The 22,454-nt window shown below is 50.2% G+C and overlaps 1 protein-coding gene across 2 annotated transcripts in view; it reads right to left on the bottom strand.

The window, feature by feature from the left end:
- ST8SIA2 (ST8 alpha-N-acetyl-neuraminide alpha-2,8-sialyltransferase 2) overlaps positions 1-21,605 on the bottom strand; it is a 60,336-nt gene extending 38,731 nt beyond the window's left edge. For both annotated transcript variants that reach the window (XM_060095087.1, XM_060095088.1), the window contains exon 1: positions 21,508-21,605. In XM_060095087.1, the coding sequence (XP_059951070.1) occupies positions 21,508-21,605 (98 nt within the window). The remainder of the gene's footprint in view (positions 1-21,507) is intronic.
- Between the last annotated feature and the right edge of the window lie 849 nt (positions 21,606-22,454).

Raw genomic sequence — 22,454 nt, 5'->3', positions numbered from 1 at the left:
CTGTCGGATGGCTCTGTGGCCGTCCAGTGGGGAGACCTGCCCGAGGTTAAATTAGTGCATTTTCTTTTCTTCAGCAAAGAAGTGCTCAGCTAACTAGCACAAGAGGCACATCTGGCAGTCATGTTGCCAAGACCTGGGTGTGGTTCATCCACTGGCCATGGGGCTGTGCTGGATGGAGCCCCAATGGGACCCACAAGGTGTGGCCTGGTCCCTGAGCGGGTTGACGACACATCAGTTCTCCTGAATGAGACCCTGAAATGTCCCTTAGGTCCTAGATTCCCTCCTCCTTCATCAAGTGTCAACACTCCTCCAGGTTTTCCTTGAAACTCTTCTCTGCTGCTCCCTCCCAGCCCTTCCTCCTAGGCCCTTCCCCTAGATGTCAGGGTTGCTCAGAGCCCACCCTTAGCCCTTGAGAAGCCCCGGCTTCCATTGTTCATCTACATGCCCACAACTCCTGATGCACTTCCAGGTTCCAGAATCACAGAACAGCCTAGTTACTGCCACACAGACCTCAGACCTGACTGGCACTCACACCCCCAACCTGCTCTCCCCCAGGTTTCTCTCAGGGAATGGCACCCACCCAGTCATGCAGAATCAGGGTGCTGTGGACACTCCCCATCCTCTCTCACCAGGTTTCCCCTCCAAGATCACCCAGCCTTCAGACTCTCCCACCTGAGGACAGCAGGTGCCATGCCTTCATGCCTTCCCTCAGGTTCCCCGCCATGGTTTCTGTCTTAGCTCCCTGCCTGCAGAGAGTCATCCTTTGCCAAACGCTCCCACGTGGGACCTGGATTTCCAAAGTGCAAAGTGCAACATGGTGCTTCCTCCTTGAAGCTCTCCTGGGTTCCCTCACCGAGCCCCATTGCTTTCAAAATAAAGTCGTGCTCCTTAGCGTAGCACAGAAGACTCTTGCTCAGCTGGCCCTCTTTGTCCTCATCTTCACTTTCTCACACATCCACCTGCTAACTCCACCAAGCAATGGGTAGTTTCCGGAACGTGTGAGTCAGATCACAAGATTGTGCTTTTGAACAAAATCCTCTCTCTCCAGAACCCTTTATTCTGTTTTCCATTTACTTAATTCAGAGTTTATGACTTGCCAGCCCCAGGTCGTATCTGGCTTGGGGAGCTTGCACAATGTTAAATCTTTTAGGATTAAGAGGCCAATGGTAAAAACTCAAGGGATTAGTCATTATAAAATATCTTAAGTTTTGGCTTCTTTTGAACAATCAGAAGCACTGGCAACCCTGGACCATAGTAACTGGTGGAGATGAGAAGCAGCTGTGCCTCATGTTGTGGGGGGTATAAACTATATTTTCCCACAGTCCACACCACTCCTTACTGTCTTACACTGAACTGTTTCACTTATTTATGTGACCTGCCTAGACCTTGAAGGCATTTGAGTTTGAGATCCCTAGACCCACTCCTACTCAGGTAGCAAAACTCAGCTCATGTCACCTTCTGCATGACCTTCCCTGACTCAGGAGCCCCACTTATGCCAGGTACAGCAAGGCTATGGGACCTGAGGGTGTATAGGAAGTGGCAGGGGGTACTAGTTCCTTGCTCCCTTTCAATGACAACTGACAAGATGCTTATTGATAAAATCAACCGTAGCAGAAGAGGGACACCCAGAGGCACCGTCGTCCCCACCCCCCACACAATATTCAGAAGACCAAAGTTCTGGAAAAGAAAATTTGGGAGCTCCATTCTCCTTATGATGTGGGACGAGGCTGCTTTCTTGGACTTGCTGATTGAATCACTAACTGATAGACTAGTAACAGAAAGCCAGCCCTGGCTCTGGAAGTATACTCAGCCCTAACGCCTTAGGTGTGAGCTGTGGTCTCCATCCCCACTCCCCAGTGCATGTTCTGTGGGAGTCCAAGGCTCTGGGGAGGAATTGGGGGAGGGGGTTCTGCCCTTTGGGTCCCCCTTGTGAGCTGCTTTCTGATTACCTTTGAGAAAAGCCCCGAGATAGTGCTCAGGGTGGAGAAAATGAACTCCAGCCCTGTTGCTTCAGGGCACGGAAAGTGACGTCAACCAACAAACATCACTGCAGCTGGTAGCAGGTGGGGGGTGGGATGCAGATGGGCATAGGGAGGATGGTGGCACCCAAGGCTGTGTCCAGGTTGATGCTAGAATCGGGTGTCTGAATGGGGACTTGAGAAGGCATGTGCTCAGATGGATAGTGGAGAAGTGACCATCACCAGAGTTAACACTGACTAGGCACTTACCACGGGGCAGACACGGACCAAACCCTCACTGTGGATTTTCTCCTTTTGTCCCTATTGCAGCCCTAAGAGGTGGGCCTTTTTATGACTCCCATTTTGTTTAGGGATGTTAAGCATCATATCCAAGGGTTTACAGGGAAGACGGAGCTGGGGCAGGATTTGAACCTGGCTCTGTCTGACGGATTATCTCCAAATCAGGAACTTGGTGCAAGAGGTTGGGGTGGAGTGGTGGTGAAAGTCTGAGCTCAGTCAGAACTGGGGCATGCTGTAACGGGAGCAAACCCAGAAGAGAAGCCAGAGAGCAGAGCCAGATGGTCATCGTACCTGGGACCCTACACCTGACTCCAGACATGCCTGCAACTCCAGCTGCCACAGCTGAGAGGAGGAGGTGTGAAGCCATGTCAGGACAAGCGGAGTGTACAAGTGACCTGGGATCCTTCCATACCTCTTGATTCCCACCCCTCGTTCTAGGAGACTTTGACCCTAACACTTTGAATATTTCCAGCAGCTTCGGACAGGAAGTTCAGGCTGTGCAGAAGGCTGGGAACCTGCTTCCTGTTCTAAAGAAGCACAAAGGAGAGGAACAAAGATGGGTTAACAGGAAGCCCCCCTCCTTTGATTTTCCTCTTGCCCTAAGCATCAGTCCAGACATCCAGGGTGGGCTGGGGCCTGAGGCGGCATCACAGTCACAGGCTTGCCTACCTCCAAGGTCTGGGCTGGTGGTTCTGGACGGTGCCCAGGGGACAGTGGCTCAAGTTGTCACTGAGGGCTCTGCATCTGGGGGCTGCTTCAGAGCCTCACCCTCTTCCCATTTCTCCTGCCATCACATTCCTGTAGAAAGTGCCAGGGGAGAAGGCTAGGGTGAAGGGGGACACCCCGGCCCCTCCTTGAGGTTTAGAATAATCAAAAGGCAAAGAGAATTCTCTACCTCCCGACTTCTCGTGTGACCGCAGTGGACTGACAGGTGGACAGGAAATTTAACCCTTTTTTTTTCTAGATAGTAGAACACCTGCACATGCTTTGCACAGGCACATTCAGAACCAGGTGATGCTGTGGGCGGGAGCAGGGAGAGGATACACAGAGCCTACCCATCCCCTGGCAGAGGGGATGGGAGAAAGGGACCTAGCCTCTTGTTTTCTTGATGGAAATGCCTCTTTCATCCAACACTGTCATTAACACAGGCTTTGGTGTTATCCCTAAGTCCACCCTCACTAGCGGAATATGTAAAACGGAGCTTCCTCACCTCTTAAAATGAGTAAACAGTGAAGAGTAAAAGAGATAATGAATAGGTATAAACAGCTTGGCAGATGCTATTTTTAATTGTATTTTTATTGTTGTTTCTATTAAACTTTTCTGAGAAGAGAGAGTAGGTCATGGCTGAATTCTTCTTCCTTCTCTTCTTTTTGTTCTAATTAACGTGCCTGATGGGCCCTGGGCTATGCTCTGGGGTCACAGTGGGGGATGGAGACAGTCTCCAGTCTGAAGGTGCTTAAAATTGAAATTTGGAGACAAGAAACACTCACACACATAACACATACAGGAAACACTGCAGCAAAGGAACAGAATCATAACCACCCATCCATACACTGGGTGATGCTAAGAAGAAACCAGGAGAAGCAGTGATTAGAGACTGAGGGTATACTTGGGAGCGGGCAGGGAAGAGCTGTTTGGGGGGATGGCATTTTGTCAGAACCCCAGAATACGAGGAGGGCAGCCTCGAAAGGGCTGTGGGAAGAGCTCAGGCAGAGGGGTCTGCACAAGCCATGGTACCAAAGCAAGAGGAGCCTGATGGGTGAATGGATCCCAATCTTCCCTCATGTAAAATTCATGTTGTTTCTGGGCCCTCCTCGCCCCATAAGATGGTCTCTGAATCTTCATCCCCACCTCTGTTTATTGGTCCCATTTTCTCAAGATTGTGACTTTCTCATATAACCTCTCCCTCTTTCTTTCTCTCCCCTCATTGTTTCTTTACCGTATTTTTACAAATACACTTTTTTAATTTTTAAAATATTCTCCTTCTGCCTGCTCTTGACCTGCTTCTCTTTGCCTCTCAAACCTCTAGCAAGGCCAGACTGTAATCATGGCCCCCTTTTATCAGGGACCTCTCTGAAATCTCTCATCACCTCACCACACCAAGGAAAGAGGTCTCTCAACTGTCACCCAGAGCCTGCCGATGCCCCAGTCAGTGGCCCTGGAGCATCCTCATCCCATGCGCCCTTCTGCCGGGGGCGCTTGCCCCCACTTAGGCACAGCTTTGGTCTCTCGGTTCTCTCCTCACTTCTTTGTCCTTCTCCATGCCCTTTGCTCCCTTGGTTCCTCCTTCCAACTCTCTAAATGAGGGCAAAGACCGAAGCTTAATCCTGGGGTCTCTGTTATGTTAAAGATGGCTACACTCATGGCTTCATTCGTCTCCCTCCAAATGGCTTCTGATCTCCATCTCAGCTTTGACCTCTCTCCTAAAGATTATTTGCTTATGTATTGGTTACAGTTGCCCACCATCTAGGTGACCATGGACAAGTCCCTTCCCATCTTGGGGTGTCATTGCTGTACCTGGAAAATACAGGGGAATGGGCTGGCTGGCCTCTTTTGTACCTACACTCCAATAATTGGTGATTCAATGATTGTTAAATGTCTTCATTCCAACATAGATGAACTCTATCCTCTTAAAATCATCATGTTTAAAGTCAAACTCACCATTGGACCTTAAGGCCCAGCTTTCCCTCTGGATTCTGACACCCACAGTGGGCTCAGCCATCACTGACCACCCCAGAGTATTGTCATTTCTCCTCTGTAACCAAGACTCCCTAGCTCTCTCTTCCTTTCCATTTATAGCCCCCGCCCCCCAGCCCAGACCCTCCATGCTGCTCCTATAGATGACCTGGGTGGTCTCCCTAGCTTCTGCTCCTTCCAGCAACATACAGTCTACACATTCCTGTTCAAAACATTTCAAGGGTCTCAAATGTTCATAGCAGCTCCTCTTCAGCTTTGTGGAATCCTTTAAAATGTATGGATCCTCTGCCCAGAGAAATGCCCAAGATTTCAAGAGGTTCATGGATGTCCTAAAACCCATCACAGACTCTTTAGAGGTCTTTGGACCCCAGATGAGACCAAAGTAACCCCCCCAAAGAATCAAGTGTGAGTCCCTCAGCCCCTGACAGCCTGGCTCTGCACCCCCTGTCCCATCTTATTTTCCTCCACCCTCAGGTCTTCCCGAAGCCCCCCACTCCAGCCAAGCCCCAAAGGTAGGAACAGCTCTTTGATGTGCACTTGAACCTTCTTTGTCTCAGGCCATTCTCCCCATCTGGATCATCAATTTCATTCTTCTTCCGGCTAAGTCTTGGACCATTCCTTCAAGTTCCCACCCTGATCCCACCTCCTCTAGAAAATGTTTCTCTTGCCACCACCCTTTGTGGGGACTCCCTCTTTGGAGCTCCTACAGATCTGAATCATCATCACTAGGAGCACAATATTGTCAATTTTTGTTTCTGTGACATGGCAGGGCTCACCACTGAGGACAGGGACGCTTACTAGGTTGAGATGCTTGCTGGTGATAATGAATCTTCCTGGTAACTGAAGGAAGAAGGCTTCCAAAATCCTCCAATTGAGCTATGACTGATGCCAGCTTTTCTATATTTTATAACATACACTCACATGCTTTTCTAAAACGTGGTATACTGAGCATAATTTATCTGGAACACCCATCCTGCTGTAATAGAATGATTCTCCAAGTAGTACTGAGAGGCGGGGAATAAAGATGCTGCTGAGCCTGTCTTGCCAGTTCATCAAGAGGCTTCGTTGAGATGTGAAAGCATCCACTGTGATGCCTGGCATGTGGCAGACCCTCAGTGTGTAAGTTTGCCTTCCACCTCCCTTAGAGCAGCTTTTCCCCCTTTTAAATGTAGAGCAGGTGGTAGGTGAAAATAGCTCAGCACCTATATATTGCCCTACTCTAAGATTTCAGGGCAAGGAATTTAGAGGCATAGAAAAAGGATTAGCTATTTCCAGTGAGTCTGGACTCACTCAATAGGGAAGGTATCCAGTGGTGATGCTTTGCAGCTAGAGGAGACCTGTGGGGTTGTTGAACCTCATTTACAGATGGGGAAATTGAGGCCCTGAGAGCTTAGGGCCTGCCCTTGAGGTGGCAGATCTCCCAGCTCTCACTCACCCCAGACATGTTTCTCGTCCTCACACAGGATGATGTGTGATGCACATTCCTGTTCAAAATATTTCAAGGGTCTCAACTGTTCATACAGCTCCTCTTCAGCTTTGTGCTATCCTTTGAGAATCCTTTAAAATGTATGGATCCTCTGGCCAGAGAAATGCCTAAACTTTCAGGAGTTTCTCCTCCATCAGACCACAAACTCCTCAAGCACTTTTTCTGTGCTGGGTTCATCTTTGCATGTCACCAGCATCTCGCACAGGGCTTGTGAGCCCTTGTGTGTGACGAATCACATGCATTTTACTCACACAGCTTTGTGATGACCACACAAGACTCGTGGTAACAGTCACGGAAACCAGGTACCAGGGAGACTTCCTGAGGCTTTTCTCCAGGGGCACTGGGGTGCCTTGTAAGGTGGCTGTTTCTGCACCTAATTGGGAACAGACTGACTTTTCCAGCAGACTTGGCCCATGGCAGAGAGTGTGCTAGTTACACTAAAATGCTGTACTTGAGATATAGTCATTGAGCATTTACTGGGTGACATGCCCTGGGTATATGGAGATGAACAGGATAGAAATGGATCTTTCCCTCATGGAGAATCATCTTGTGGAAGATGAAAAAAAGAAGAACAGAAGTAAATATACCATCACCTGGTCCAGGCAGAACAACCCTCTCCAGTGGCTAATTTCCACCTATTTCCAAGACAGAAAATAAAAACAACACTACACAATGGGAATCTGATGAAGACCCCAAATCCAAAAGTCAACACAGTTTGCTTTATTTTATCTCAATTGATCTCAACTCTCAAAGATTCCAGCTTCAAAAGGCAAGATTAGGTACCATTAAGCCAGCCAGACCGGCATTGATTTAAAAACCCTCCTTGATACTACAGGATGGAGGAGGTTGCAGACCCTTATTAATCTCTTTGTTATCAGCATGATCTCAGCCTGCCAGGAGCCAGCGCACCTGATTCCCAAGTCTGGCCACATCCACATCCCTCCGGTCCTCTGGTTTCTGCGTACCAGGCCATGGAGCTTGTGTATAGCACCATGAATTACCCTGTTAAGAAACCTTTAATAGTGGGCTGGTCTTTTCTCCAAGGAATCAGGGAAAAGGAAAAGTGCAATTCATCTATAACGAAGACGGAATTCAACGGATTTCAAATCAGACAATTATGTGGGAGCTGATATAAATCACCATATTTTCTCTCCTTTGGCCATGGAAAGGAATATATAAATGATTGCAGAAGGTAGGTGGCAGGAGCTGTTCTGAGCTTCTCTCTGGAACGAACTCCCTCCTTCCTGCCCTCCCTCCTTTCCTTCCTTTGTTCTCCAAACCAGCACTTACTCTCTGCCAGGCACTGTGCAAGGGGCTGAAAGTACAATGCAGCACAGATGTGAAATGGTCCTAGCCCTCCTAAAGCTACAATCTACCAGGCAGGAAAGGCACCATGCAAGAAATATAAACCGTAAGGAGGAAAATATGGAGGGCGCTGGGAGACTCTAAAATGGGAGTCTCACCTAGTGGTGTTTCTGGGAGTTGGTGGCAGGGCTCAATCATCCTTGCCTTTTGAGTCATCCACAAGGTTGTTTCATCGGAGAATTCTTTTTTTGAGCACTGGGCAATTTCCCAGATACAATGAGAAATCGTATCTGTAACTAGGTACTTTTTTGGAAGATTAACTCACTTACTCTCTATAGAAGTTTTACAAGGACTTGTTGCGGCTTTGCTGCCAAGGGGGCAGATAATGGTCGTAAAGAGAAGTGAAGCAAGCACACCATCACAGCATCGACTTCAGTCATTTTTGGGATCTACCTTTACGTGTTTTGCTAATCTCACTTTATTGACTTAATAGTTTTCTTTAAATCGACTCAAAAACTTAAATGGATTAATCATCAAAGGAACCTTTATATCACAACCATAAATAGAATACCAATATCCCTTGCCCTAAATAGAAAGTAATGGCAAAAATAAATACAATTAAATTCTTGGCTTCCAGCCTGCCCAGAGGCTGTCTTTATCTGAAGTAGCAGATTGGTTTTAAAAGGCTCCCCTCTACTTGCCTTCGATAGCCCCTAGAGGCCTCCACCATCAATTCCTCTGCTTTTTATAACTGAGAATGGAGTTTGGAATTAGATTGCTGGCTGGGCAGGCCACCAAAACCACTCAGGAACCCCAAGAACTCTAGGGAACTGTAACCACGTGTGCCAACTGTGAAATGGGGCCATTGGCTGTGTGAATGATCACATCCAAGCCAAGCTCATGAGGGGACTTAATGACACAGTCAAGGAGTACTTGGCTGACCAGCTTCTCTGGAAATTTCTATCACATGCTCCAGCCCTGGGTCAAAGTTATTCTGGTACAGACATTGCGGCCTCCTTAATTAAGCTCATTTAATAAATCAATTCAACCCTTGTTTAAGATTTCTCCTTGCCTTGGGGCTTCCCTGGTGGTCCAGTGGTTAAGACTCTGTGCTCCCAATGCAGGGGGCATGGGCTCGATCCCTGGTGGGAGAACTAATATCCCATATGCTGCATGGCATGGCCAAAAAAACCCCAAAAACCAAAAACCAAGTTTTGAGAACTTCTTGGCCAAGAAAGTTGCAAAGACCGGGGTAACTGAAATCAAGATTAAAAAAAAAAAAAAAAGCCTCATGGATGAGATGGAAAATAAACTGCATTAAAAAAAAAATTCTCCTTGCCTTATTTCATGCCTCAGGCCTCATTTTTGGGAGGGTGAAAGGGAGAGAAGTAGGTTAATCCACAGGCCTAAACCCCGGCACCCCGGAAATGGTCAGGTAGGCCTTTATAAAATTCAGTTCTTTTTTCTGTGTTTATCAAGAAGTTACTTTACCCGAGTCTCAGTTTACTCATCAATAAAATGGGTTTTTCCAGGGTTTTATAATGAAATAATGTATGAAAACCCCTGGTGTGCACACAGGCATCCAGTTGTAATAATAACCATTACTGATTTTTCTGACATCCTGTTGAGAGTCAAGGCCAACTCTGATGGGCAACAGGGATCCTCAGACAAGTTTCCCCTTGGTTTGATGGGCCAAGGTCTTTGGCTTGGGCTGGGGCTCTGCAGAAGGCCATGAAACCAATTATTCCCACCAGTGCAGGGATTGTGTATGGTAATTACCTGGGGTCTTGTTCTGATGCAGATTTCATCAGGTGTGGGCCTGGGGTGAGGCCTGAGATTTTGCATTTCTACCAAAACTCCAGGTGAAGCCCATGTGGCTGGTCCAAGAACCACACTTTGATCGACAAGGCCCAGTGTTTCTCCAAGTGTGGTCCTCGAAAGGGCCAGAGATATCAGCATCACCTGGAACTTGTTAGTGATGCCAGTTCTCAGGCTCCACCCACCCCAGACCTGCTGAATCAGAAACTCTGGGGTGGGGCCGGCACTGTTTGTAACAGCCCCCAGTTTTGGGACTGCCTGACCCTGGAAACCACAGCACTTGCTCACTCCAGTTGTCTTCTGGGAGTTGCCTGGCACTGAGCCTAAATGGGGAGAGTCAGCTGTATCTCAGCAGGTTCCAGACTAGCAGGAGCCAAATCTCTGGGGATCAGCATTTTGGAACTCCCTTCTCTGTTCCCTTGAGCCAAAAACACTAATCATGGCTACTCTGATGCAGATGGTAAGAAAAGCGCAGCTAGGAACCTGGATCTGGGAGGGAGGGGTGGTGTCGGCTATCTGCACCCTTGGCCTCCCACCTCTCTCCCCCCTGCTTCCCTCCCCCACCACTCCCTGACTTCCATGCAGTTTAGATTTTTTTTTTTTTTTTTTTGCGTTACGCGGGCTTCTCACTGCTGTGGCCTCTCCCGCTGTGGCCTCTCCCGCTGTGGAGCACAGGCTCTGGACGTGCAGGCTCAGCAGCCATGGCTCACGGGCCCAGCCGCTCCGCGGCATGTGGGATCTTCCCGGACCGGGGCACGAACCCGTGTCCCCTGCATCGGCAGGCGGACTCTCAACCACTGCGCCACCAGGGAAGCCCCAGTTTAGATTTTGACAGAGACCTTATGGGCCCCTCCACTGAAGTTAGACAGGAAGGCAGGCCAACGAGTAGTTACAGAGAGTCCACGAAAAGTATATGTTTGCACTTTCCAAGGTCTTAAATCCCAGGTGTTGGGAATTTGGGCCCCCTCCAGCAAGTGTATCCAGATATGCTCACAACAAAGAAATGGTGTGTATGTCTCTAATTCTAGTCTAAGTCCCTTTCTCTTTTTCTCCCTCTACTGCCTCCCAACCATGATTTTTGTACTATATCATTTTTTGAATTAAATAGTACTCACATTGATGTTGCTTTGTTAATACCACAACTATGCTCTTCAAATAAATCACTGATGTCATGAGCACCTGCCAGGCACTCTTCTGGCTGCTTTCATTTGTGTGTGTGTGTGTGTGCATGTGTGTGTTTAGTTGTGGTAAAATACACCTAACATAAAATTTACCATTTTCACCATTTTCAACTGTACGGTTCAGTAGTGTCAAGTACATTCACGTTGCTGTGCAACCAATCTCCAGAGTTCTCATCCTGCAAAACTGAAGCTCTGTGTGCCAACTGAACAGGAACTCCCCTCCCCCAGCTCCTGGCAACTACCACTCTACTTCCTGTCTCCATGAATTTGACTATTCTAGTTATCTCATATAAGTGGACTCATACAATATCTGTTCTCTGTGTCTGGTTTATTTCACCTAGTGTAATGTCCTCGAGGCTCATCCATGTTGTAGCATGTGTCAGAATTTCTTTCCCTTTTAAGGCTGAGTAACATTCCATTGTATATACATACCACATTTTGCTTATCCATTCGTCCGTTGATGGACATTTTTTGGCTATTGCAAATAATACTGCTATAATATACATGGGTATAAAAATACCTGTTCAAATCCCTGCTTTTGATTCTTTGGGGTATATACCCAGAAGTGGAATTGCTGGGTCATATGGTAATTCTATTTTTAATTTTTTGAGGAACCACCCTGTTGTTTTCCACAGCAGCTGCACCATTTTACATTCCCACGATTTATAATTTACTCCTCAGAACACTGTGAGTTGGATACTAGTAACTCCATTATACAGGTTAGGAAACTGAGGCTCAGAGAGGTGAAGCCACCTGCGTGAGGTCACGCAGGTAATAAGTGTTTCATCAGTGATTAGAGCCTCAGTCTTTCCATAGCAGCTCCCAGGGGCTCCAAAGGTGTGGCCTAGTGTCCAGAGGCATGAGCAGGGAGTCTGGCTCATAGGGAAGACTTGACAGTCCTTACTGACCGGAGAAAAGGGAGGCCCCAGGCTGGCAGCTGGGAGAGATTTACAAAGCCCTAAGGGAGTCATCCTAATGACGCTGGAGGGTAGAGCTTTGGTGGCGGTTACCCTCTGGGGAAGGGGCTGCAGAGGCTTAGCTGGCTCCACCCCCAATGCTGGATGGTCCCGCTCTTCTGGAGGCTATTTGTCAAGGAGCTGCAGCTCTCGTGCTGCAGTCTAAGAGGCTCTCTGCCCGGGCCAGGACCTGTACACCACTGTGGGTTTCTCTCTTGCTCTTCTCTTTGCCTCTCCTGGGAACTAAACCTATGGACTGGGGTATAGTTTGGACATCAGGCAGAGTCTGCTTAGAGCTAACTCCCAAACTTAGGAACCTTAGAGGTGCAGTAGGAGGGGCTTTGCTGCTTACAGGAGAAGAGCAAACGAAAGTCGCCTGACCTATCAATTTACCAGCTCATTTTCTCCGGGTATCTTAGCCTCCCCGCTGCATTATTTAAGCCCCGCTGCATTATTTAAGCCACGCTGGCATTTACTAAGCAAGAAGGTGTGAATTAATCCTGTGTAGCGCTCCTCCGAGCATGGTCAATATTCTTGTTCTTGAAATTGGAGATGGGAAACCTAACAGCAAGCGCCCACACCTCGCTGGACAGAGTTCAAGGGTGTGTGCCCCTCCTCAGCATTGGCTGAAACGTTGCACCCAAGGGCGTGGTGGCCATAGTGCTTGGGAGGCTCACCTGACATGCCACGAGTCCTTTCTGAAGTCCTAATGTTTCCAGTTTCCCTTGCAAACTGTCTTTGTGGTACAGAAAATGGCCCAAGGCAGGAGATGGGAGGCAGGGGGAACAGGGGCAGGGAGCCCGGTGATTCGGGGACACAGAAGTCACTGTGAACAGAGTGGGTGATGGAGTCAGGCAAACTTGGCTGGCACCTCATTTCCTTGTTACTGGCTGTGTGACCTTAGCAAGTCTTGGCACCTCTTTGGGCCCCTACTTCCTCATCTGCAGATGAGCAAACATGACGGTTGTGAGGCTTAAGAGATTGCCCTGTGCAGCTCTCAGCACAATATCAGCTCCCAGGAAATGGGCTCCCTGGGCCTGTACAATCTCCCTGCAGAAGCCTGTCCCCTCCCAGCCTACTTTCTTCCTTCCTTGCCCAGTTCCAGGAAGCTGACTGCACTAGCCCTTCTCTCTTTCCCCAGAAGAAAATTCCTCCAGGCCTTAATCGTCTGTGTTGTTTTTCTCTCCCATCAGTGTGTGTGTACATGTGTGTACAGTGTGTGTGTCTACTCTAATGAGTTGGTCAAACAAATATGCTCCAGAGCCACTCTGATGAGACCTGGTGGGGACAAGGAGGGGGCTGGACGGGAGGGAAAGGGGGAAGGTGGAGTGGGGGGCACCGTTCCAAAACAAGATGCTGTGGATCTGGCGACCCTAAACTGCATTGATCTTCTGGGCTGCCATATTCCATTACGGCCTCACCTCTGGTTTCCTTTCTCCTGAGCTCTCTTCCAGCGTTGCTGCTTTCCGGGTTTCTCTCTCCCACAGACCTCTCTCTTTCCAAGCTTTACCCTTTGGAAACACGAGCATGCATATTTTCCCCACTGGATGTCATTTCGTACGTCAGTTTTGGATAATTCTACTGATTCCCTGGAACCTGGGTTCCCATCCCAGCTCTGCAACTGACTAGCTATGTGACCTTGGCCAAGTTACCTAACTGCTCTGTGCCTCAGGTTCCTCATTATAAAATGGAGATAATAACAATATGGACCTCAGGGCTTCCCTGGTGGCGCAGTGGTTGAGAGTCCGCCTGCCGATGCAGGGGACACGGGTTCGTGCCCCGATCCCGGAAGATCCCACATGCCGCGGAGCGGCTGGGCCCGCGAGCCATGGCCACGGAGCCTGTGTGTCCGGAGCCTGTGCTCCGCAACGGGAGAGGCCACAGCAGTGAGAGGCCCGCGTACAGCAAAAAAAAAAAAAAAAAGAAAAAAAAAATATGGACCTCAATAGGATTGTTGGGAAGATTACAGGTGCGAACAGAACTAAAGTGCTTAGGCTATCATATGGCACACAGCAGACCCGCCCCCCCAAAAATGACTGTTGTTACTCTCTGCTGGCGTCAGCCTCCATGGAGAAAAGATGTATGAGGAATGAGCCCCTGTTTCTAGAAGCGATGCCCTCTGTTTACTCTTCAAGGTAAACTGAGACCCCAGACTATAGATTTCAGTGATCAGTAACATTTCCAAAGAATTGGGGTTGGGGACTCAGTTTAGGAAAAAGATCACAACTACTATTTACCATCACCCTCTTTCAGGAAAGAAAGGACATCAATACCCAAAAGAAAAAAGAGAACATCATCTCAAAAGATAGTTCTCGGGAAATGACAGTTGGCATACCTGAAACTAACATAATTGTCATGGCTACATTGTGTTTTTTATTTTTTCTTTTCTTTTTTCCTTCTGGATCACCACCCATCTGCAGATCAGCACTGGGAAATGCTGATCTCAGGGTCATTTCAACCTCCAGCCATCAACTAAGAGAAGGAGGAGAAATTGTAGCCTGGAGCCTTAAAAGGGGACAAGGAAGCAAAGCTGAGCGTCTCCGTGTTTCTCCAACAATAAGAGCAAAGTGCTGAGGAAACTCTGTGACAGAGCCAAGAGCTTCCTTCTCACAGAGCAATTTCAGAACTCAAACACACACCCACACAGCAAGGCAGGACGCTGGGTTTCCAAGAGCAGCGAATCAGGATTCCAAGTGCTAGAAGTGTCCGGAGGAGCTGCTCCCTGCCGAAGCCTGTGACAGCTGAAGCTAAGAAAATGCTGTGACAAACAGGTCCTGTCAGGACACTGGGCGGCTTCCTAGCCAAGTGACCAATTGCAGGAGACTGGGGAGAATTTAAATCCAGCCCAGCTGTCCCCCAGGAGAGTGACTAATCTCAACACTTAAGGACAAGCCCCAGACCAGCAGTCACTCAGACACGGGACGGTTTCCCTGCACGCAGATGGCACCCAAGCGTCTCACCTTGGGGCTTCTCCTGGAGAGATGGACCTGTCCCTGTTCCCTGGCAGGAGGCAGCCACCTGACCAGCTCCCTGATGGCAGCATTCATGTTCCTGCCCCTCCCTTACTCCTTTCACTGTATCTTTCCATCTGCCTCTTGAACTTGTTTTCACTTGAGGCAGCTGAGAGGTGTGAGGCTCCTGAAACCCACTGAGGGTCCTTGCAGCTGCTATGAGTCTTGGCTGATCCATCATGATTCCCTGGTTTGACCAGTGTTTGAAAATCATAACACCACTTAAAAGTGCTTAATAGAGAAAATCTTTGAGATGACACACATCAACCTGACTTCTTACTCCCTCAATGTTTCAAACACACAACACAGCCTTTCTGTTCAGCAGCCTTTCTGGGGACCAGCCGTTGGAAGGAAACAGTTGGCACCAACTTAAGTCTGCTCTTAATGCCAGTGTGGAAGCCGTTAAGGTGATAAAGATGGACAGAGCAGGCACTTCCTCTCCAGGCAGAAGGAGGATGGGGGAGCCGCTGGCTGTTGGCACTGGCAGGGCTAGAAAGGGCTCTCTGGAGAAAATGAGCTGGACAGAGGCTTGGAGGTGGGGCTTTACACCTTTGCTTTTTAGCTGAACTGACAGTGGGAAACTTATCACTGGGTCCTCCTCTTTTACAAACTAGAAAGGTGCTTTCATTCCCATTGGCCTGCTCTACAACATTCTGAGACAATGAAAACTGTGCCCTTAACTGGGCTGTGGCCTCCATGTTGGATACACATGTTGGGAAAAGCAAGGGGCTTTCTGAGCAAGTGGAGGGTGTTTAATTGTTATTAGAATCGTGTAGACCTTTGGGGTCAGAAAGGCTGAATGCTTACTTTTGCCATGTGCTAGGCCTAAGTTTGTTCTGAAAATACTGAAAATACTTTATGGGCTCTATTTACTAAACCATATACTTATCACCAGGGGCTGGGGATAAGGGAAAAAATAAAACAAAATTGTTGAGTCCATCTCCATAGGATACTGTCATGATAGATGTTAAGTGTACACACAGGAGAGGCAGCTACCCCAGACTGTCCAAGGGAGGTCTGGGGTCTTGGAATTCTTTGCAAAGGAGGTGATACTAGCCTTCGCCTTAAAGGAGGAGGGAGGGGAAGTAAGGATGGGTGGGGTGTGGGGTTAAGAATAGTGTGTGCAAGGAGGTTGTTCTAGAAAGCAGTAAGAACTTGTGCAAATGGGCTTCCCTGGTGGCACAGTGGTTGAGAGTCCGCCTGCCGATGCAGGAACACGGGTTCGTGCCCCGGTCCGGGAGGATCCCTCATGCCGCGGAGTGGCTGGGCCCGTGAACCATGGCCACTGAGCCTGCGCGTCTGGAGCCTGTGCTCCGCAACGGGAAAGGCCACAACAGTGAGAAGCCCGCGTACCGCAAAAAAAAAAAAAAAAAAAAAAAAAAAAAAGAACATGTGCAAAGGCACAGAGGCATGAAGTCATGGTACATTCCAGGGAACTGTGAGCAACAGCAATACGGAATGGCTGGAGGCCAGGAAGGCTGAAGAGAGAGGCAGGGACCAGATTAGGTATTACCTTGTATGCCATGCTAAGAGCAATGGGAGCCTTTATAGAATTCCACTATTTCTGAGAAGTATTTATCATTTGCGATCTACAACATCCCCAATTTGTAAAACCTAAGCAATTTAAAAATCTAGCAACCCTGCTTTACAAGGGGAAAGAGGCCCTGAGTGGTGAATTGGTTTCTAAGATGGATATCTATTTGCAATTTAAATTTGATGCTAGGAACAGTTGGCAACAAGGGCTTGGAGCAAGTCAGTTAAACACCAGACTTTCTTTCTGTCCTATTTTATCCTCCAATCATGTTTATACTTGAGTGAAGTACATGAGGACTGGGGCGAAGAATGGGCTTTAAAAAAATGTTGCACGGTCTTGTGCAAATATGTGTGTTTCTTACAGAGTGCCTGGACTGCAACTGCCCAAGGTCATTTCCTTTCACATCCACCTGGACTCATCCACTAAAAGGTGCACCTCACCTCATTCTCAGCTGATGGCAGTAGTTGCCAGTTCACGGATCTGAGGGTCAGAGCTAGCCCTTCCTTGTCTATTACCTTCCCAGACAGTGTCTGATGTTTGGGGGGCACCAGGACCCTGACCATGGTGTACTGGACAGCATCAGTTCTGACCAGTCAGATGTCCATTCTAACAGGTCAGTGCCCGAGAGGGACCAGTTGTTAAGCATCTTTACTATCACCTAGTTCAGGTTCCTGGATGCCCAATCTTATGGTGTGCAGAAGTGAGGAAGGCGCATTCAACTGACATCAGAATCAGGGTTGCAATGGAATGGGAGTTTTCTCTCCTTCAGAAGCTTTAGCCCAAGGTCCCACCTATAAGTCTGGGATGCTCAGGCCCATGGCCAGTGAGCTTGTCTGGCAAACCAGGGTATAGCATCACACTGAACTTTGACTGGACCAGAGGGGCATTTTGGGGAGATGAGCCCCGAGTCCTTCTCCAATCCTCAGTACTCACCTTCCCTCCTTCTAAACCAGTGAGGGCAGGGGAGCGGGTAACTACTAAGTCAGACCAGGCTCTTAGGAAAACTGAGCCTTTGGAAGAATGCAGGGGGATGAGTTAGGAAGGCTAGTTCTGAGACCTATTATGTAATGTTATTTCAGGGGGCAAAGAATTCAGAGGACAGGGCAGTCTAGCACGGCAGTCAAGACAGGGGCTTTGGCTTCTCATAGAATTAGGGTCATTTGCTTTATCACAAGCAAGTTATACAACCTCTCTGAGCCTCAGTTTCCTCACTGATGAACTAAAGATAGCCACCCTACCCAGCTTCAAGAGGTTTGTTGGGGACTGAGTGAGCTGGTGCTTTAAAGCAGTAAGCACGGTGTCTGGCACTATTTGTGCTCAACAAATAGTAGCTTTGGGCGCCACTAGTAGGTGACCATTGGGTTGCCAGGTGGATGACATGTGTTAGCGTCTGTAAAGCACTTGGAATAGCTCTTGGTTCATAGCAAGCACTCAATAAATAAATGAATGTTAATGACCACCATCATCTTCATCTTCACCATTGCCATGATTTCTGTTATTACTAGCTACATCCTCTTTAACAAAAGTTCTGTAACTGTTTTATGATTAGAGACCTCATTTGGGAACTAGGGCATTGGGTTATAAGAGAGGGGACCTGTGCAGGCTTGCCCTGTCCCTAATCAGCCATGTGTGATCTTGGATAAGAGACGCTACTTCTCAGGGTCAAATTTATCCTAATTGTAAAAAGAGAGGAGGTTTCTTAGGGGGAGCCCTGCACTCCTTTCCCATCCTAAGGCTCTGTGAGTATCAGCCTTCCCTAAGGATGCTGTGTATGCCCATCACTGGGCCAGGCCCCAGAAAGATATTTATCCAGTAGATGTTTACTGAATGCCTTCTGTGTGTCAGGTTTTGAAGGCACCACGGTGGGCCCAGGGGATAATCAGAAAAAAAGTTTTAGCTTACGACTTGGTCCAATTGACTCTAAATTTGGAGTGCTGCATGAGTTGATGGGGGCTGTTTTACCAAAGCTCCACCCAATCTCTGATTTAGAATTTGAATTCACTCTTTGAATGCTTTGAAGAGCATTTTATATATATTTTTTCTCATTCAGCCCCAGGGAGGCATTTTCCCAAGCAAGCAAGTTAGAAACAGAACTTTGAAAATCATCACTTAGGAAGAGAGGTGTCTCTAGGGAAATAGCCTCTGGAAGAAAACCCCCGCCCTTCATAACCCGTTCTATGATTCCTTGAGCAGGACAGAACTTCTGAGATCACCACAGCAAAAGCCTTATTTTATAATAAAAGGAATCAAGAGTTTAGCAAAAATATATCTCAGTTTTGTTCCTCTAGATGATACACATGAAATTGTCTTTCCTCGTTTACTTCTCATGTGTTAATCCTTGGAAAATTTACTTCAAGTAGAGATTTTTCCTTCTTTCCTTCCTTCCTTCTTTCCTAACAGATCACAGGGTGCCATCATTGCCTTCCAGAAACAGCCATCCTTTCACAGAATTGTCTTCTCCCAGGGAGTGGTCCTGGCAGGTAATTTGTAATCTTCCCTAGCATAGGTCAATATCAAGTAGGGGAAGGGTGGTCAGGGCTGGTGCAATAGCACCGTGGTCTGGAGTATGATCCCAGGTCTCCCGGAAAGGCAAAGCATAGGGTGAGGAAGATAAGAGTCCTGCTCCTGGCGCCCCCTCACTGGCCACTGTGCTAGGGCACTGACCCCTGCTGGCTGCTCAAAGTTGGGGTGCTTCCAAGGATTAAATAAGTGACTGAGCTTGAAACTTGGCTTGAAAAACAGATATAGGGGGCTGCGGGGATTCTGGTCCTCTGTTTCATGTCCTGCCTCCCCCAGTTATGGCAAATCCCAGATGAGTTAACAGTGTGTGGGGAAGACTGGGGGTGGGACTGGACAAGGGGCTGCGGGAGAGGGGTCTCAGGCCTGGGTCAGGACTGGTCAAGTCAGGGGTCAGCCTGAGGACAGGGGCACCAGAAGGGGGGATAATGTCACACAAGATGACACAAAATTTTTAGACAATTTTCCCCAGTGTGGGCCCAAGCAGGACCCGCCCCCCCCCCCAATGAAACACATCCATAGCACAAGAGCCCTGGGATTTAAATATATATGTAAATGCCCTTCTTAGCTCAGGCCTTGCAACTTATTTCTGGGTACCGTTAGAACAACCTAACGTGGGGAGTAGGGGCTTTACAACACATTTGGCAGGGAAGTGTAGCATTATGTGCAAAGTGATTTCCTGATTGCATTTTAAAACTTAAAAGTCACTGGCCTAATGGACATATATACAATACCAAACGTAAAATAGGTAGCTAGTGGAAAGCAGCCGCATAGCACGGGGTGATCAGCTCGGTGCTTTGTGACCACCTAGAGGGGTGGGATAGGGAGAGTGGGAGGGAGGGAGATGTGAGGGGGAAGGGATATGGGAACATATGTGTGTGTGTGACTGATTCACTTTGTTATGAAGCAGAAACTAACATACCATTGTAAAGCAATTATACTCCAATAAAGATGTAAAAAAAAAAAGTCACTGGCCTATAGAAGAAATTCGGTAAAAGTTCAGTGAATGGACAAGCGAGGGATGCCTGAATGGGTGCAGCTCTTACGTTTTCATAGCAGAACAATGGGCAGCTGCTGGCCCTTCCCTCACATGTCAAGGTCAGCAAGTGGTCTGGGCCAGGCAGAGCCCACATCTGGGAGAAGAGTGTGGGAGCCGAGAGGAAGGCCCTCCCCACCGCGTCCTCCATCACCTCAGGACTTGTCTTGCCTGATTTCCTTTCCGATCCACGTTTTTGAGGCGAACAGCTACAGAACGTAGCGTTTCTCTATCTCCGCGTGGGAGCATGTCGTGTATTAACTGAACACTATTTGTGAAAGTTTTCTGAGCTCTTGGGGAAACCGAGAATGAGGAGGAGGAAGAGGCAGAGAAACGTTTGGTACTTGAAGAGCACTGGAGTTCACAGAAGGAATTCTGCAGTGGCCAAGATGGGAAGGGGCAAGGAGAAAAGGAGAGAGCAGGTCGTGGCGCCTGCCCCAGGTTTGAGTCCTTAGGGCCTTGGCATCCTGGACCAGGACTGGCATTTCCCTTTTGAGGGATCTGCCAGCTTAGCGAGCCCTCTACTAGCGCTGATAGTGAATGAAATAACAGATGGGACAAAGGAGGGGCGCACGCGGTGCGGGACTAGCCCCACGGAGGAAGGGACTTTCTGCCCACTCTGCGACCTCACTTTCTCTCTGCCCAGGGCCAGGAGGCTCTCCAATGGGCCCCTCAGAACCCTGGCTGCCCACTCCCCCCACCTGCCTACAGCGGCCTGGAGACTCTTTGTAGCGTCGAAGCGGAGAGGGGCCGGCCCAGGGGCGGGGCGCGACTCTCAGCCTCCAGGACCCACAGCAGGTGCGTCCCGCGCCGCAAGCGCGCACTCTTGGAAGTCCAGCGGCAGGGCAGGGGCTCGCGGTCCCCCCGCTCCCCCCGGAGAGATCGGGAGAAAAGCCAGGGCTAGACCGCGTGCCTGGGCACCCTCCACCCCAGCCCCCGAAGACGAGAGGGCGGTGGTACAGACTTTCCCGAAAGGTCTCCACCGCGGCGCTGCGAGCGCATAGGAACCCGGGGACATAGGGGGAGCCGCGGGATTAGCTGAGCGCCCAAAGCCAGGTGAGGGTGAGGGTGGGGAAGGGATCTCAGCTAACCCCCGCGCGCTCCGCCTCTAGCGGTGTCTGCCCACACCCCTGTGCTGGGCTCCCGGGCCGGCGGGAGGCGCGTTGCGTGTCTGTAGGTACTGGGGACACTCGCCTTCCCGGGAGCCCGTGAAGAGCCCCCGCCTTCCGCCCCGGCCCGGGGATCCCTTCCCCCAGCACAGAGATCCCCGCGCGCCCCCTGCCCACTTTGTTCAGGCGAGAAAGCGGCCGAGCAGGAGACAAAGAAACTCCTGCCTCCTCCACTCTCGGCCCCTCCGCCCGCCCCAGACACTCCCGGGCGCCCTCCCTCGACCCCGGCGACAACGCGCGCGGACATGCAGAGGAAGGGAGGCAGGGTGGGCGAGTCCGCTCCCCGACGCGGACCAGCTGGAGGCTGGCAGTGCTCCCTGCCCGGGGACTCCCAGTGGCAGCCGCGCCCCCACCCTCCGCCCCCCAAACAGTCCTGGGCTCCCGGCACAGCCACCCCCAGCCAAAATCGTCCCCCGGCTCTCCAGCGGAGCGACAGGGGGGCGCGGCGCACACAAAGCGGGCGTGAGGGAGGATGCGGAGTACCGGGGTGGTAAGAGATCCCGCCAGGGCTCGGCACGGGCCCAGGCGCAGCTATTTACCCTATTTCTTCTTCGATCTCCGAGATGTCTGCGAAGATGAGGAAGACCACGAGCAGCGTGAGCGCAGCCAGCATCCAGCTCCGGAACTGCAGCTGCATGGTGGGTTCGCGCCCACCGGGACCCGCGCGGGCCGGCGCGAGGAGCTGGGGCTGGAGGGCGCAGCGGCAGGCGCCGGAGCCTCCGCGCGTGGCGCCCAGCGGGGCAGACACCCTGCGCTCCGGGCGAGTCCGGGCCGGCGGCGGCGGCGACAGCGGCAGACAAGGGTTGCTCAGGCGCGGCGAGGCGGCTCGCTCCCTCTCAGCTCCCGTCCGCCCCTCCTCTCTACTCCCCTCCCCTCCCTTCCCCCGCCCAGCGCGGGGCTCCGCGCGCAGTTTGACAGCTTCGCTCAGCTCCTCTGCCCTCCTCCTCCCACCCCAGTCAACTCCAGTGTCCAGCCTCCCGCCTTTGCTTCTCCCGCCTGGCTTCTTTCAGCTCCCGAGGGCGGTGGGATGTGGCCGGAGCCTGCCACTCCCCGCTTAAGAAGGCTGGGCTCGGGGCACCGGGTGCGTCCGCGTACAGAGCTGAGCCCAGGGAAGAGCGAGCACCGCCCGGCGTACCCCGCCGGCTGGCAAACGCCCTCCCTCGCTCGCTCTTTGTCCAGCGCCCTCGGTTTCTCACAAAGTTTTCCCGACACAAAGACCAACACCTGGGGACAGTCCCCAGCGCGCGGCGAGGAAGCCGTTTCAGCCAGGCAGATGTTTCAGCAGTTGACGAATTAGGAGGGGTGGTGGAGGAAGGGGAGGGGAGAAGAAATATCCAGGACAGGCCAACTTCGGCAGAGATGCAGATCGCAATTTGTGGGCGAGGTGCTCGACCGCCAAGAAACCACCGCCTTCAGGCGGTCATCTTGGTCTCCACTGATAGACCCAAGGAGACCGGGTCCAGAGAGTCCCCTGAGTTGACTGAGC

The sequence above is a fragment of the Mesoplodon densirostris genome, chromosome 4 (genome assembly GCF_025265405.1).
Source record: "Mesoplodon densirostris isolate mMesDen1 chromosome 4, mMesDen1 primary haplotype, whole genome shotgun sequence".
In the NCBI taxonomy this organism is placed as follows: Eukaryota; Metazoa; Chordata; class Mammalia; order Artiodactyla; family Ziphiidae; genus Mesoplodon; species Mesoplodon densirostris.
The sequence above is the reverse complement of the archived record's forward strand: the minus strand, read 5'-3'. Positions and strand labels throughout refer to the sequence as shown.